This window comes from Canis lupus, chromosome 21 (genome assembly GCF_048164855.1).
Source record: "Canis lupus baileyi chromosome 21, mCanLup2.hap1, whole genome shotgun sequence".
In the NCBI taxonomy this organism is placed as follows: domain Eukaryota; kingdom Metazoa; phylum Chordata; class Mammalia; order Carnivora; family Canidae; genus Canis; species Canis lupus.
In genome coordinates, this window is record NC_132858.1 from 30,725,146 (window position 1) to 30,740,246 (window position 15,101).

The 15,101-nt window shown below is 71.0% G+C and overlaps 2 protein-coding genes across 16 annotated transcripts; one reads left to right on the forward strand and one right to left on the reverse strand.

The window, feature by feature from the left end:
- Positions 1–1,085: 1,085 nt before the first annotated feature.
- On the forward strand, positions 1,086–4,015 carry HRAS (HRas proto-oncogene, GTPase). 3 transcript variants are annotated; one of them, XM_072791253.1, is made up of 6 exons: positions 1,086–1,217; positions 2,147–2,307; positions 2,486–2,664; positions 2,788–2,947; positions 3,043–3,124; positions 3,583–4,015. In XM_072791253.1, exons 2-5 carry the CDS (start codon positions 2,197–2,199, stop codon positions 3,103–3,105), a joined length of 513 nt encoding a protein of 170 aa, XP_072647354.1. In that variant the 5' UTR covers positions 1,086–1,217; positions 2,147–2,196; the 3' UTR covers positions 3,106–3,124; positions 3,583–4,015. The 3 variants fall into 3 exon arrangements, with proteins under 3 accessions (XP_072647354.1, XP_072647352.1, XP_072647353.1); XM_072791251.1 differs by lacking the exon at positions 3,043–3,124; XM_072791252.1 differs by lacking the exons at positions 1,086–1,217; positions 3,043–3,124 and adding an exon at positions 1,276–1,322.
- LOC140612960 (USP6 N-terminal-like protein) lies at positions 3,594–15,042 on the reverse strand. Of its 13 annotated transcripts, none has more exons than XR_012014079.1 (11): positions 14,987–15,042; positions 14,309–14,392; positions 13,926–13,995; positions 11,921–11,960; positions 11,579–11,659; positions 11,167–11,244; positions 10,657–10,766; positions 7,875–7,992; positions 7,085–7,198; positions 6,214–6,313; positions 5,928–5,947 (listed from the first exon to the last, which is right to left on the reverse strand). XR_012014079.1 is itself a non-coding variant. In XM_072791244.1 (10 exons), the coding sequence occupies exons 3-9, from the start codon at positions 13,989–13,991 to the stop codon at positions 7,115–7,117; spliced, it is 615 nt and encodes a 204-aa protein (XP_072647345.1). In that variant the 5' UTR covers positions 13,992–13,995; positions 14,309–14,392; positions 14,987–15,042; the 3' UTR covers positions 6,214–6,313; positions 7,085–7,114. The 13 variants fall into 13 exon arrangements, 7 of the variants coding, with proteins under 7 accessions (XP_072647345.1, XP_072647344.1, XP_072647351.1 ...); XR_012014078.1 differs by lacking the exon at positions 5,928–5,947 and adding an exon at positions 6,834–6,899 and having other exon boundaries at positions 6,243–6,313; XR_012014077.1 differs by lacking the exon at positions 5,928–5,947 and adding an exon at positions 6,834–6,899 and having other exon boundaries at positions 6,243–6,313; positions 7,085–7,236.
- Between the last annotated feature and the right edge of the window lie 59 nt (positions 15,043–15,101).

Genomic DNA, 15,101 nt, shown 5'->3' on the forward strand with positions numbered 1-15,101 from the left:
CGGAGGGGGCAGGACGGGAGGGCGGGCAGGGCCGCCAGAGCGGGGCCAGCCTGGGCCTCCTGCGGGCTGCACCGTTCTTCCTTTTTGTAAACAAGCACGGTGTGTTGATGCACTACTTTGAAATTTAAAATAAAATGTCGAAACCACGTCTTTTTTGAAAGTCTGGAAAAGATGCGGGGTGTGCGTGTTCGCGCTCCGGATGGGGGAGCCGTCGGCACGCAGCCCTCGGGCAGCTTTCGGGCTGGTTTGCAGAGGGCCCATCGTTAACTGGGCCCCGCGCAAGCGTCTGCAGGGCCGGAGCCTCCGGGCTAGGGGGCTGGGCGGGCCGGCCTGCAGGGGGAGGCTGAGGAGAGGGGCGAGGCTGCGGCCCAGCGAGACCCCTGGGGCGGGATCAAACGATGCTCCGCGCCGCGCTGCCCCTTGTGGCCTGGGCGCCCCGGGTGCCGCGCGCACGACGAAGCCGAGGTGCCAGGCGCCCGTTCCGGAGCCACCTGATGGGAACGGGGGTGTAGGGCACCGAGCCCCGGCCATGAGGCCCCAGAGCTCGGGGCGCGGCCCGGCCTGCCCCGGCGCCCGCCTCCCGTCCCGGCCGTCCGCCCGGCGCGCCGACCCTGACCCTCCTCGAGCCTCGTCTCCCGGCCTGACCCCTCCGCTGGGCCTCGCGGCGCAGGGAGCCCCCCACCGCGGGACACGGGCTCCCGCCGGTCTGCAGCGCCCCCGCCCCGGTGCACCGCCGCCCGCGGTCCTGTCGGGCAGCTCCCCGCGGAGGCCGCCGCCCCGGCCCGCGCCTCTCGCGCTCCCGCCGAGCGCCCGCGGGCGCAGCCCAGCCCCCCCAGGCCGCGGCCCACGAGGGCCTCCGGGGCCGGGCACCGCCCTCCGCGCCGCTTCCCGGAAGCCCCGCCCGGCCGCGGCCCGTGACGGGCGGGCGGGCCGGCCAACCGGCGCGGGGCGGGGCGGGCCGGGGCGGGGCGGGGGCGTGGCCCGACGGCCGCGGCCAATGGCGAGCCGCGCCTGCGTGACGGACGGGCGCGGGGCGGGGCGTGCGCGCCCTCCCCCCCGAGTGTCCGCCCGCCCGCGCCCGCAGCCCGCAGCCCGAGCCGCACCCTCCGCGGACGGAGCCCATGCGCTGGGCGAGCCGCGCGCCCCGGCCCCGGCCCCCTTCCCCGCCCCCGCCCCGGCCCCGGCCCCGGCCCCGGGGGCAGTCGCGCCAGTGAGCGGTGAGTGCGGCGGGGGCGGCGGGCGGCGGGGCGGGGCGGGGGCGGCCGGGGCTGCGGCGCCGGGCGGTGGAGGCGGCGGCGGCGGCGGGGCGCGCGGGGGCGCAGGTGAGCCGCGGGCGGGCGCTGCGGCGGGTGCGGGGTGCGAGGTGCGGGGTGCGGGGGCGCCCCGGGCGGCGGCGTCCGCGCCCTCTCCTCCGCGGGCCGCGTGCGGGGCCCCCAGGTCGCCAGGCGCGCCCCCGAGGCCCGGGCGGCGGGCGGCCTCCGCGATGCACAGCGGGCGAGCCGGGCGTTCGCACCGGAGCCCCGGGCACCGCGTCCCGAAACCTCCCAGACCGGGAGCCGGGCCGGAGGCCGCGGCCCAGCGCCGTCCCCGCGCCTACCCCGCCGGCCTGCTCCCGGGGCCGCCATCCCCGCAGCCCGCCGCTGCTCTCCTGCGAAGCTCGAGCGGCCGCGGGCCTGGGGCTCCCCCCGGGACAGGAGGGCCCGGGCCTCGCCCCCGGAGCAGCAGCTGGCGGCCGCGGGCGCTCCGCAGATGCTAGTCCGGTGCAGCGAGGCGCGGCGGGGCTCTGGCCTGCCCGGGCACGCTGCTGCACTCCGCTGTGGCAGGACCTGTTTCTGCGGGGAGGGGCGGTAATCTCAGCCTGCAGGGCCTCCGGGTCCCTCCAGTGCACGCTTTCTGCCTACCCAGCAACTTCTAATTTGGGTGCGTGGTTGGGAGATGCTCTCAGCTGTCAGCTCTCCCTGCTCTCTCGCAGCCATGAGCGCCGGCGAGGTGCCTACCCCCCCCCCCGCCGCCCCCCCCGCTGGAGGTGCCACAGGTGGGCGGCTGCGCCCGGTTCCCTGGTTGTGTGGGGCCTGGGGACCGGGTCGGGGCCGGGGTGGTCTGCCCCACGGGGCTGGCTCAGGGCTGAGAGCAGCTTCCTCAGCAGGTGGGACAGGAGACCTCGTTGGCGTCCTGTGCTGCGTCCCGTGAGGAGCCATGACGGAGTATAAGCTGGTGGTGGTGGGCGCTGGAGGCGTGGGCAAGAGCGCCCTGACCATCCAGCTCATCCAGAACCACTTCGTGGATGAGTACGACCCCACCATCGAGGTGAGCTCGCCCAGCCCTGAGCCTGCTGTGGGCATGTCTGCTGTGGGCTCCGCAGGAGGGCGGCCCCTGCTCGTGGGACCTGGGGGTGGCACCTGGGGACCTAGGAGGGGCTGGTGGCTGGGTGGCCCCGTCCTCGGAGGTGTGGGGCTGGGCGTTCTGAAGCACTGGCCTGCCGCAGGACTCCTATCGGAAGCAAGTGGTCATCGACGGGGAGACGTGCCTGCTGGACATCCTGGACACAGCGGGCCAGGAGGAGTACAGCGCCATGCGGGACCAGTACATGCGCACGGGGGAGGGCTTTCTCTGTGTATTTGCCATCAACAACACCAAGTCCTTTGAGGACATCCACCAGTACAGGTGAGCCTCCGGCCGGCCCTCAGAGCCACCTGTTCCTCTGCCTCTCATCGCGTTTCTCTGTCAGGGTCTCGGATGCAGCCGTGCCTGCAGCCTACCGACTGGCTCCCACCTTCCTTCTTGTAGGGAGCAGATCAAGCGAGTGAAGGACTCTGACGACGTGCCCATGGTGCTGGTGGGGAACAAGTGTGACCTGGCTGCTCGCACCGTGGAGTCCCGGCAGGCGCAGGACCTCGCCCGCAGCTACGGCATCCCCTACATCGAGACGTCAGCCAAGACGCGCCAGGTGAGCCGGCTCCCCACCCCGCAGCTAGCTGGGGACCCGCCCCGCCCCGCCCCTGCCAGGGAGCAGTGCTTATTGCCCCCTCTCCCCCGACACAGGGCAGCCGGTCTGGCTCTGGCTCCAGCTCCGGGACCCTCTGGGACCCTCCGGGACCCCCGTGACCCAGCGGCCCCTAGCGCTGTAAGTGTCCCCGGACGGCAGGGCAGCGAGGGAGGCCGGGGCCCAGGGTTTGGGCTGACACAGCTCCAGGGAGAGGCAGAGGTCCCCAGAGAGAGCTGCCCTGAGCCAGGCCGAGTGGTGACCCTGGGGCCCTGGCCCCTGCCCGCAGAAAGCCCCATGGGCCCGTGTAGGCCCTGCCCTCTTTAATGGGCTGTGGGGGACCAGGGTGGTAGGTCAGACAGGAGCGGGACCCTGGATGTTAGAGCTGGGAGCCAGACCTCGGGGCTGCCCTGTGGGGGAGCTCCTGAGGGCCAAGCCGCCTGATGGGGGGAGCCCTGGGGCTGCCTGTGTGGGGGCGGGGTGGGGAGAGGCCAGGGGGAGCTGGGATGATGCATGAGCTTGACGCTGGGGTCCCTCGGTCCCCTGCGCTGCCAGGCCCCCGGGCCGAGCCGCACGCTCAGCCAGCCCCGTCTTCCCAGGGCGTGGAGGATGCCTTCTACACGCTGGTGCGAGAGATTCGACAGCACAAGGTGCGCAAGCTGAGCCCGCCCGACGAGGGAGGCCCAGGCTGCATGAGCTGCAAGTGCCTGCTGTCCTGACGTCCCCTCCAGGGCCACGTTGGCAGCCCCGCTGGTCCTCTGTGCCCCAGGCGCACAGGCTTGGGGCGAGGAGGTGCCGGAAGCTGGGAGGAGGCGCGGAAGGAGGAAGGAGGAGGGCGAGGAAGGAAGGAAGCGCCCCCGGGGCCCGGCCAGCCCAGGCCCCCTGGACAGGGGGAGCACGGACCTCCCAGGGCGCTTTGCACAGACTGTCGTGAACTGAGGCCACGGGCCCCCCCGGCTGTCACTCTCCCCCAGTCCCGTCCTTGCCCGCGGGGCAAAGGCTGAGTCGCAGTAAATTATTTGATGGTCTTGACCCTGGCGTATGGCCGCACCTGCAAGGCACGTGGGGACGTCAGCTGTGTGTGCCTGGCGGCGCCCCTGCAGGGGCTGGTCGGGGCCGGGAGGTCCCCCCTCCTCCTCTCTGGGGGTGTCTCCACACCCCGTGCACAGAGCTCCGGGAGACGCAGAAACGAGCCGGCCGTGCATTTTCACACAACACCTTATTGAACTTGCAACAGCAAACGGGCTCAGAGCCGAGGGTGTGCGCCTTCCCCTGGGAGACCTTCCTGTCCTTAGAGGAAAGCGGGAATCCCACGGGGGTACGGGTGCTGGAGTCGCCCACTTTGGAGCCTGTGCGGACTCCGGGTGGGGGTGTGTGTCCTGAGGTTGGGGTGTTGAGAGGCGGTTCTGGGGACAGCAGAGCTGGCCTGGACCTGCGGCCCATGGGCTCCTGCTCTAGGTCCCCGCAGGGCAGCTGGACCCCGGCCTCGGGCCCACTGGGGCCGGGTGACTGACTGCTGGAGCCCCAGCACGTGGAGGAGCCTGCCTCCTGGTGTGGGTGCGGGTGGGGCCCACGGGCCTGCCCCTGCTGCCCTGCCCTGGGGTGTCCCGGGATCCCCAGGGCTGCCCTAGGTCAGTGACCTGGATCTGTGGGGCACGCCCAGGGCCCAGGAGGCCACATCCGGCTCTGAGAGGGCTCGCTCAGCCCGGGGCCAGAACGCAGGCCTGGCCAGGGCCCCGGAGCACTGGATCCCATTAGTGCTGGGCCTGGGGGGCAGTTCTCGAGTCGCCCCTGCCCCCACAGAGCCTGGGGCCAGGCCAGCCCAGGTCCCTCTGGGTCAGGGGTTGGTGTCCTGTGCGGGGGGTGCCGCCCTCCGGGAGGGACAGCAAGATGAGGCAGGGCACGGTGACGGCGGGCCAGAGCCTCTGGGCCCCCGCACTCACCACCACGCTCTGCCCGCGAGCATTGAGCTGCCCTGTGGACGCAGAGGGCAGAGGGTCCCGGGCCTGTGCGGGGCCTCGGGGCAGCGGGCTCAGCGCCGCCCTGGCTCTGCCCTGGCTGTGCCCGTCACTGCCCAGCGAGAGGCATGAGCTGCAGTGGCCGCGGGGCAGGAAGGGTGTCCTGGGCCCGACAGCGTCGTCCCTAGGGGGCTGGGGGGACCCCGTGATGGGAGTCCCGGGGGTGCTCCAGGGCCTGGTCCGTCGCGGGGCCTCTGGGGTGGCCCAGGCAGGTGCCGAAGGGAAGGGGACCCCGTTTTTTGTCTTCAAGCCCACCGTGTCCGGGGGCCACCTGCCCGCACCGTCTTGTTACACTGGGAGGGTGGGGAGGGAGTTCCATCGCTGGGGGGGAAGTTGGACGATGGCCTGGCTGGGAGGGGGTCCGGGCGGCTCAGGCTGGGTGGCTGGGCCCGGGGAGGCCTGCTCCTCCACCCTGGGCGGTGGCTCAGAGGCCGGAGAAGGGAGGAGAGGCCTGGGCGCCGGGGACACTCGCTTCAGGCCGAGGGGCCTCGTGGGGAACTCCAGGTCCCGCTGGAAAGAGGCTGACGGGGTCAGCGTCTCCAGCAGGCTATGTGTTCCCCGCTGGGGGCCCCGGGGGTCCTCAGCTCCCTTGTGGCCCCCCCGCCTGACCCTGTGCTCAGCCCCCCACACTGGTGCCCGGGCCCTGCAGTGGGTGCCTGCCCGCCCAGCCCTAGCCTGGAGTCCCCAAGGCTAGAGCAGAAGAGGAGAGCCCCAGAGATGAGGACGGGGGCTCTGTCCCCTTTGGGTGGCCCCAGCAGGCCGAGTCGGGAGGGGCCGGGGCCCTGAGCCCACCTGGGTGGGGGCAGGTCGCACCGCATCCTCCGGAGCTGGGTCATGGAGGCCCGAAGGTGTCTGAGCACCGCCTCGTCCTCCAGGGCCCAGGGCTGGGCCGGAGAGTCCTGGAGGAACTCCCGGAGCCCTTCCAGGGGCAGCTTCAGGAGGCTCTCTGGGCAGTGGGTGAGAGTCAGACCCAGAAGGCCCTGCCCTGGGGCCCCTAGTGCCCCCAGTCCAGCGGCTGGGGTCCCGCTGTGTCCAGGAGCGCCGTGGGCAGTGCGCTGGCCGGGGTGGCCCCTGCCCGCTGCTCCTCTCAGGGAGCCCCACTGCACCCGCCTGCCCCGCCGTCCCCCCCGCCCCAGGTCTGGGTGCTGCTCAGAGCACAGGGTCACCGCCCCTGCCCCCTCCCCACCTCTGGGCTCCCAGGGGCTCACTTACTTGTGTGCACCTTGAGGATGGTGTAGGCCAGGGCCGTGAGCACCCGCTCCCCATCCAGTATGTAAACATCCCACAGCTTCAGGGTGAGTGAGAAGGGGGTCTAGGGGACAGCGGGGTGGGAGGAGCGGCCTGAGCAGGGCCCCTGGGGGGCTTGGCTGGGGCTAAGCTAGGCCTGCCATTTGCCCCCCCCGGCTGCCTCCAACGAGGCACCACAGCACCCCCCCCCCCCCAGTGCGTGCCCTCCTCCCAGGGAGATCAGGACTCCCGGCCGCTCCGGGTTCCGACCCCGGCCAGCACCTCCCGCACCCCTGGGGGCACAGACTCTGCCTGCACTTGACGACACCACGCCTCGAGAGGACCCCAGGCTGGCCGCCCGATGGGCCGAGGGCCCGTCTACACCCCGGGCTGACTTGGCCTCCCCCAGGGGAGCTGAGGCAGAGACGGCCCGCCCCCCGGAACCTCGTCCAGGGACCCTCTGGGCTTCTCCAGGACGGGCTGGGCTGCGAGCCTCAGCCTCAGGGCCCCGGGGTCCGGCCTGGCTCGTCTGGAGGGTGGGGCTGAGCTGGCCCTCCCCGGGGGCAGGGGGCAGGTCCGGGAGCGGGGTTCCTGGGGGGCCTCACTCGGCTGAGGAAGCACTGCAGGAACCACTTTGGGGTATAGATGCCGGTGGACATCTGCTCCTCGTCCTGGCGGGAGGGCAGGAGGTGCTCAGGCCCCACACCGCAGCCCCTGGAGCCCGTTGTTGCGCTCCCCACAGCCCTGCCCAGCCCCGAGGGTGCCCCTGGGCCCCAGGGGAGGAACGTGACCCCAACTCTGGGCAGCTCGGAGGGCCGTGCCCCCCACCCCCTGCCCCGGACCCCGGGGACGGAACCTCAGGAGCTCCCATGTGCCATGTGCTTCCTCAGGTCGGGGAGAGCTCTTTGGAGGACGCGCTGGTGATGAGCCTGGAACCTGAGGAGCTTCTGGAAGCCTGGGACGAAGAAGCCTGAGAAGGCCCCAGGCCCCCACGATCAGGGCCTCCTCCTGCACCAGGTGGGGTGAGGGGTGTCGGGGCAGGGGCCTACCCCCACGCCCTGACCCCCATGTGCCCACCGCCCTCGGAGCCCTGACTGGACCGGCTCTTCCCAGAGGGCAGGGCTGCCTCTCAAGCCGGGGGTGTGGGGCCGGGGACCCTCGTCCTCACAGAGACCCCGCGGGGCGTGGGCTGGGGGCTGAGGACCAGGCCCGGCTGACCCAGCACCCTCTCTCCTGCAGGGGCCGCCGCGGGGACAGGCGGGTCCCCAGCCCCGAGGGGCAGCGGGTGTAGGCCATGGGGAGGGTGATGGGCGTGCATGGCCCTCTGTGGGGCTTGGGAGTGAGGCTGGGGGCCCCCGGGAGGGGGAGATGCTGCCCCCTGGGCCCCGTGTGGCTGTGGGCTGGCAGGGGGGCCTGGGGGGCAGGCAGCCGGGCGGGAGGCTGGGGGAGCAGCGGGACTGCGAGCCTGGCCTGCAGACGGTGGGGTGGGTGGCCGTGGCTCCGGGACCCGGAGGCCACCGGGGAGGCGGGGCTCTTGCCCGTGGAGGGGGCGGGCTGGGGGGGTCCCCGCCTGCCCCCAGGTGCAGCAGCCTGCAGGGAGGCCCTCCTAAGCTCCTCTCCCGCCCGGCGGCCCGGTGGGCCCCTACCGTGCATGGCATGCCTGTCGTCTGTCATCAGCTGGGCCAGCGCCCAGAAGGCGTTCTCGGGCAGGAACATGAGGACGATGGCCGCGATCTCGCTCATGCCCTGGCAGTAGCCCACCTCCTGCAAGAGCCAGAGCCCCACGGAGGGCGTGCACCCCGAGGCCTTTTCTGATCCCTCCCCGCGGGTGTCAGGCTCCCCTGGCTCCCTCACAGCCCGGGCTCCCGGAGGGGGCTCCCAGAGGGCAGGGGGGTAAGTGAGGGCCACCAGGACCAGCTACCGAGCCCTGTGGCCACCGTGCCAGGGCCCCCGTCCTCAGACCAGCAGGAGGGGCCTCCGTGAGCTATGCCAGGCTGCAGGGGACCCGCCAGGTCTGGAGACCCACCGGAGGGCAGGTCGGGGGCCTGACTGTGGCCCCTGGGAGGTCCCACGAGGGGAGCAGGGCCAGGACACCCCGCGGGGCCGGGGAGCGTGTGAGCTGGGGTCCTTGGGGACCCTTCTGGAATGCGCCGTGGAAGGGGGCGGCCTCTTGGACGCCTCGGCCTCGTGCCCTTCAGGGGAGTGGGAGCCTTCCCCGCCCGGGTTCTCATCAGTAGTGCCGTCTGTCAGAGTCCAGACCCGAGCTCTAGGACGGCCGCGGTGCACTTGGGGGCCCCTGGCAGCCCCGGCCCTCGGGCACGCAGGCCCTACCTCCCCTGGGAGGCCTGCACCCCGCCCCCTGCCCGTCCCGGAGGAGAGAGACCCTCCCCGGCATCTGGGGGCCGTGGAGCTGGGCCCCTGACTGTGAGTCCCGCTGGTCACCAGCACTCAGGACAAGGCCGCCGGCGGGGCAGGAGGCGGGGGCAGGGACACTCACGGTGTCATACACCGAGTAGGCCGCCAGCACATGGAACAGGGCTCGCTGCCTAGGAGGGGGGACAGCGGGGGGCTCTGCTCAGTCAGCCCCCGCCCAGCGAGGCCGCCAAGGTGCAGACACCCGCCCCGCAGGCCCCATGGCCCGCAGGGCCCCTCCGCGGGGGCCGATCTCTGGGGTCAGGTCTGCGCACGGGGACAGGCGGCGACCTCACACGTGCAGCGTGCCAGGGGTTAAGTGCACCGTGGGGTGTCCAATGCCTCCGAGTGGCTCCCTCCGTGGTGTGTGCAGCTCCGGGCTCCCCCAGCGCCACCAGCGCCCCCTCCAGCCCTGGAGCGGCCCCCCCTGCACGCCCGCTGGGAGCCAGCGCTCCCCCTGCCCCGGTCCCCGCAGCCCCTGACGTCTCTCCTCCCCTGTCCTGGCCTGGCCCTGTGTCCCGGGAACACCACCAGCCCCACGTGGCCCCTGCCCGAGCCCACGCAGCCGGGGCATCCGTGGCCCTGAGCGCACCCCCAGGCCTTCCCAGGTGTCCCTGGGCTGGCCTCTGTGTGGGGAACCCCGGGCCCGCCCATCCCAGAGCATCTCGGGGCTCCAGGTCTGAGCCGCCGTGAGGAGAGCAGGGAACATCGTGCAGGTGTGACCCCGATACAGGCTGCAAACCCCTGGGGTCACTATCTGAGCGCGGGGGGGTATGGGGTGCGGCCCCCTCAGCGCTGCCAGGAGCTGCCCGATGCCCCCCGCACAGCGGCCTGAGTCTGCACCCCGGCTCCGTGGCCCCCGGGCCCGGTCACAGGTCAGCCTGACCCGGCTGCGCTCTGAGGGCCGCGGGGGCCCCGGGGGGCAGCAGGTTCCCTGCAGGGAGGAGCACCGAGTTCTCTTGGGGAGATAGTCCGAGTGGCCCCCCAGGAAGCCCAGCCACCCTTGCCTGGCGGCTCCTCAGCCCCGTCCCTGGTGCCCCTGCAGGTCACCCCTGGGGTCCCAGGCTCCCACACACCCTGCCCGCTGCACACAGAGGGAGCTGCACCCTCTGCTCCACCCACCTGCACCCCCCTGTCGGGGGCTCCTTGCCTTCCCCACCTCCCCGCGGCCCCTGGGGACTCTACGGGACACCCGGGCTTCTGACGGGAGCAGGCCGTCCAGAGAACCCCAAGGTAGCCGGGGAGGCTGAGCATGTCCCACAGGGGGCAGCTGCACGTGTCCTTGTGGGGGTGGCGGGACCGATAGTATAGGGGTGGGGGGTCTGGGGGTGTGGGGGGTCTGGTGGTGTGGGGGGTGATGTAGGGGGATGGCGTGGGGGCGGTGGTTGAGGGGGATGGCGTCGGGGGCCTGCGGACACAGGGCACCCCCTTCTCTAAGGTGCACACGGAGACGTCTACAGATAAAGGCGACCCCAGTCTGGGGTTTGCTGTGACCCCTGCCCCTGCTCCTGGGGCCCCGTGTGCTCAGTGCAGGGCCTGCCTGGACCGGGGGCGGCATCTGGGGGTCATCATGCTATGTGTGCTCACCAACTGCAAATTGTCTAAAATAAAATGCCCAGAATTCAGAAGTACATAAAGCACCAAGGGTGGGTGTCACCCTGAGCTGTCTGACCCTCGTCGGGTCCATGTGTCCGGGTCCAGCCGCGGCCATGCACCCTGGCCCCCAGGTCCCCTTACTGCCCCCCATGCCCCCACCCCGGCCCCCTGCTCTTCACGGGGCTGCTCCTCACCCCCTTGGGGTTCAGCTCAGACGGTGACCCCTGGAGGCCCCGTCCTGGAGCCTCCCCATCCCCAAGACCCCGGGGGTGGGGGCACAGGGGTCATCCCCAGCACCCTACCATGTGGCAGTGTGTTTGCTGCCATCGCTCCCCCCGGCCTTGGAGACCCCATGGCCCCTGCACAGAAGCCCCCGGGCCTCTCCCAGGCCCCCGAATCCCGCAGGCCCAGCAGCCTCACCCAACCCCGTAGCGGTCCCAGAACATGGTGTGACTGCGGAACGTCCGGTTGACGTCCAGGTCGATCTGCATGATGTCCCGGGAGGAGGCCAGGGCTGCCTCCTTCATTTCCTGCGGGGAGACCCCGGAAGGAGGAGCCGGCGTCAGGGACACAGACCCCGACCTGTCAGCAGCTGCTGTCCTGGGCAGGGAGCCCTGGGGCCCCCAAGGGAGTGTGTCCTGCAGGAACCTCCACCCTTCCCCTGGGAGGCCGGGGACGGCAGGAGTGCCCACCGTGCCCGCGGGGCCTGCGTGAGGGCTTGTGCCCAGTTGTCGTGGGCGGGGAGGGGACTGAGGGTTAGCCTTGGGTGGGGAGGGGACATGGAGGATCAGCCCTGGTGGGGAGGGGACATGGGGGTTCAGCCCGGGTGGGGAGGAGACATGGGGGGTCAGCCCTGGTGGGGAGGGGACTGAGGGTCCACGGGAAGTGGACGGGCCCCACCTGGTATTTCCTGGCATTCCTGGCCTTAACCTGGTCGACGTTCAGCAATCGCAGCCACACCTGTCCCCGCACCTGGGGCAGGACCCCCTTGTAGACCCGGCACCGCAGCTGCGGGGAGGAAGACAGTGCTGGTGAGAGGGGCCCAGGGCGGCCCCTTGGAGCCCAGGGAGTGCGAGGTATCTAGAAGATTCAGGCTTCGGCTCCACGGTGTCTGCGGAGAGGCTGGGTCTCCCTGGAGCTGGGCCCCGTCCCCCACGAGGAGCAGGGACCATGGCCCCGACCTGACGCTCCCCCACTGCCGTCCCGGAGCCTGGGGAGGCTCGGGCTCCCAGCAGACTCTCCCCAAGCAGGGGGCTCCCCCGAGGATGGGGCAGGAGGACACTGAGGGCGGCCCCCCAGCCCCGTCAGGACGGAGAGCCCTCGGGGGCACCCAGCACCCCACCTTCTCGCTGGGGAGGTAGTGGTCCCATCGCTTGAGCATTTTTATCTATTTGTCCGTGCACCGGGTCTCCTGGCGGAGTTTCTGGAAGAGGACAAGTGGGGGCCGCAGGTGAGGCTCCAGCCGCGGGAGGTGGGCGCTCAGGCCGCGTCCAGTCCCCCGCGGGACCCGGAGGAGCCAGGAAGGCACAGGGCCCCCCGTGGACCAGGGCTCCGGGTCTGGGGTGCGTTCCCGGCAGCCCGTGCAGCGCTGGGACGGGGGACTGGGGAGATGTGGGGGACGGGGTGCAGACAGCTGGCCCCAGCCCCCCCCACATCCTGCCCGGGGCCCAGGACTGGCTCTCACCTTGGCCTCGCGGGGGCTGGGGCTGGGCAGCTCCTTGTCCCTGGAAGGCAAGAGACGCAGAGCCCTGAGGCCCCGGCCCCACAGCCACCGCACCCCCCCCACCCCCGTCTGCACCCAGGGGCCTGGGGAGGGCAGGGCTTCTCCAGGGAGGGCAGGGGCTGCCAGTGGCCTGAGGGCGGGTGGGGGCGGCGTTTTGGGGGGTCTGAGAAAGGTGTTTGCCGGGGGTGGGCTGGGCGGGGACCCCTCGGCGCCCCCAGGGGGTGACCTGCCCCCTTCTCGATGGACCAGCCCGAGAGCTGTCAGCGTGGCCCGGGTGCCCTGTGACCGTCCCGCTGAGGTCCCCTGCCTCCCCAGGGCCTGACTGCCCAGCGTCCAGCCGGCCTCCCCCTGCCCCCTGGCCATCCCCCTGCTGTCCCCTGACTCCCTTCTCTGCTGTCCCCTCTGCCTCTGGCCCATTTCACCTCCTGTCCTGTCGGAGCCCCTGAGCACGACCACCCCTGAGCCATCCCAGCAGCCACTGGGCCGTGAGCAGGGCTGAGGGGGCTCCACCTGGAGTCTCCAGTGTCCGTCAGGTTCTCGTGGGGCTGTTGGCCCATCAGCCTCGTCCCCTGCGACCTAGGCCACTGGACTGTCCCCTTCCTCGTTCTCGCCCAGGGTAGCCCCCTCCTCCTCTTCCCTCCTCCTGCCTGGTCGGGCCTTTCCTCTGCGGCCCCCCACCTCCCTGCCCTGGCCTGGTCCCCGGCATCTACCTGCAGCCCCGCAGAAGCCTTCGGGACTGTGGGGGCCCTGGCTGGGGGGTGTGGGTGAGAGCACCCCTGCGGACTCGCCCCAGACCAGGCCATCACCCTACGGAGAGCACGCCCCGGCCCCAGAGCCCCTCACCTGCGGGAGCCCCTGCTGAAGGGACTGGACCCCTCCCTGCCTGCCCCCCCGCCCCGGATGCAGGAGGCAGACACCTGGGCCTGCCTGAAGCAGGCGTGGGGGCCCCTCCTCTGAGTGTCCAGGGGCCTCCCCCGGGCCCAGCTCCCTTCCTGCCCACATCCCGGGTCGGCCTCTGGGGTGTCTCAGCTGCAGCCCAGCGCAGAGATGGCCCTCAGAGGGCTCCAGGGGACGAGGTCCCGACCTGGGCGGGGGGTCAGCCTCCAGAGAGGTGTTCCTGCAAACGCCACCCACCCTGAGATGGATGAGGGGTATCCAGGGGATTGCAGAAAGCCCTGGTGGTCGGTGACCTTGTACAGTGACAGGTCCTGCGGAGACCCTGCTTGGTGTGCCTGCAACAGAGGGGGCTCCGTGGTGGGGTCCGATCAGAGCAGGGAAATGGGAACAGAAGGGAGCAGAAGGGATCCTCCCTCCCCTGAATCCTGAGGGAGCGCCGACCCTCTGAGATTGGCCGGGCACCAGAGGAAGGGCCTGTCTGCCTGGTGGGCACAGCCTGACAGCCTCACCTGCTTCTATCTATCAGTGACGATCCCCACCTGGGCCTGACCTGACCTGGTGACTGTGGTCCCCACCTGAGCCTTACCTGGAGCTGGTGACTCTTGTCCCCACCTGGGCTCACCTGGACCTGGTGACTCTGGTCCCCACCTGGGCTCACCTGGACCTGGTGACTGTGGTCCCCACCTAGGCCTCACCCTGACCTGGTGACTGTGGTCCCCACGTGGGCCTCACCTGGACCTGGTGACTGTGGTCCCCACCTGGGCTCACCTGGGCCTGGTAGCTGTGGTCTTCATCTGGACCTGGTGACTGTGGTCCCCACCTGGGCCTCACCTGTACCTGGTGACTGGGCTCCTCAGCTACCAATGACTAGCTTCCAGGATGGACCCTTACTTGCTACTGACACTGGGACCATCCCCAGGGTCTCACTTGTTCCTGGTGACTACGGTCCTTGTCTGGGCTGACCTGGCTCATCCTTGGCTCTGATCCCCTCTTGAGCCTCACCTGCTCTTGCAGGTATGGTCCCCCCTGTCGTGGGTGTGTAGTGTCTATGGTCCCTTCTGGGCCTCACCTGATGGTACTGGGCCACGATATTGGGCCTTTGCAAGGCCAGCAGGGTCTCTGAGTCCTCCTGCATGGTGCTGCAATCCAAACACATCCAAGAATGACGGTGCGTGAGAACCTTCCGAGGACACATGCGTCCGGGTGCTCCCCGTGGGCAGGTGCCCCTCCGTCTGACCGGAGCCAGAGACAACCCCGTAGCCCCGAGGGGCACAGGCTGGGCTGAAGCATCACACACGGGCCCTCGCTGCCTGTCTGTCCCTCGCCCACCTACAGTCCACCTTCCTAGCCACTGTCCTAGGACATGCCGTCACGCGGGGGTCACAGAGCGCTCCCACCCCGGTATCAGGAGCACACGGGCGGGGGACCCAGGGGCTCCGGGGAACTGCCCACCTGATGCTCGGGGGTGACGTCTCCCAGCCCGGGGCCGGCGCAGAGATGGTGGCGGGTGGGCCGGCCAGCGAGTGTCCCTGCGGGCTTGGGGAGGGGCGGGGATCGAAGGTTTCTCTTAGATTCCACGAGCACACGACCAAGGGGAGAAAGCGACGGACTGGACTCATCAAAATTAAAACCTAATGCCAGCAAGAGTGCGACCAAACTCCCCACCCTGAGGGCAGCGATGTGTGAATAGCCTGAGGGGGGCCTAGGGGAGCACGAGGGACTCCACGTTCCAGTGAGTGAAGAGCAAGCCTGCTCATGAGCCAGGGGGACCCAGCGGGCCCTGACTGTCCTCCCCTGACCACAGGGCGGGGCAGGGGGGTGTCACCCCTGTCGGGGTCCATGCATCTAGGACGGGCTGGAAAGGTCATGGCTTGGGTCCCTGCACAGCACAGGGCTTACAGGGGAGCGGGGGATCCGGGGGAGCTGCCTGGCTCCAACCCCAGCCTCCTTCCTAGACGGCGGCAAAAGGGGGCCGCTCCCGTGGGGCTGTGGAAGGGCTGCAGGAGCTGCTCACGGTCATTGCATGGTGGGTTGGGGTGTTGTGGACCCCAGCCCGGGAAGCCAGTGCCCCCACCCGGCCCCACAGGTCCCACAGTGGCCCACGGGGAGCGGGGATCAGCTGCCACTCACCCGTGACCTGTCACTGTGTGAGCGCCTCCTCTTTATGCACTGGGGTACTAGGGAGAGTGGGAGGGTGGGGGTACTGGGGAGAGTGGGAGGGTGGGGGTATTGGGGAGAGTGGGAG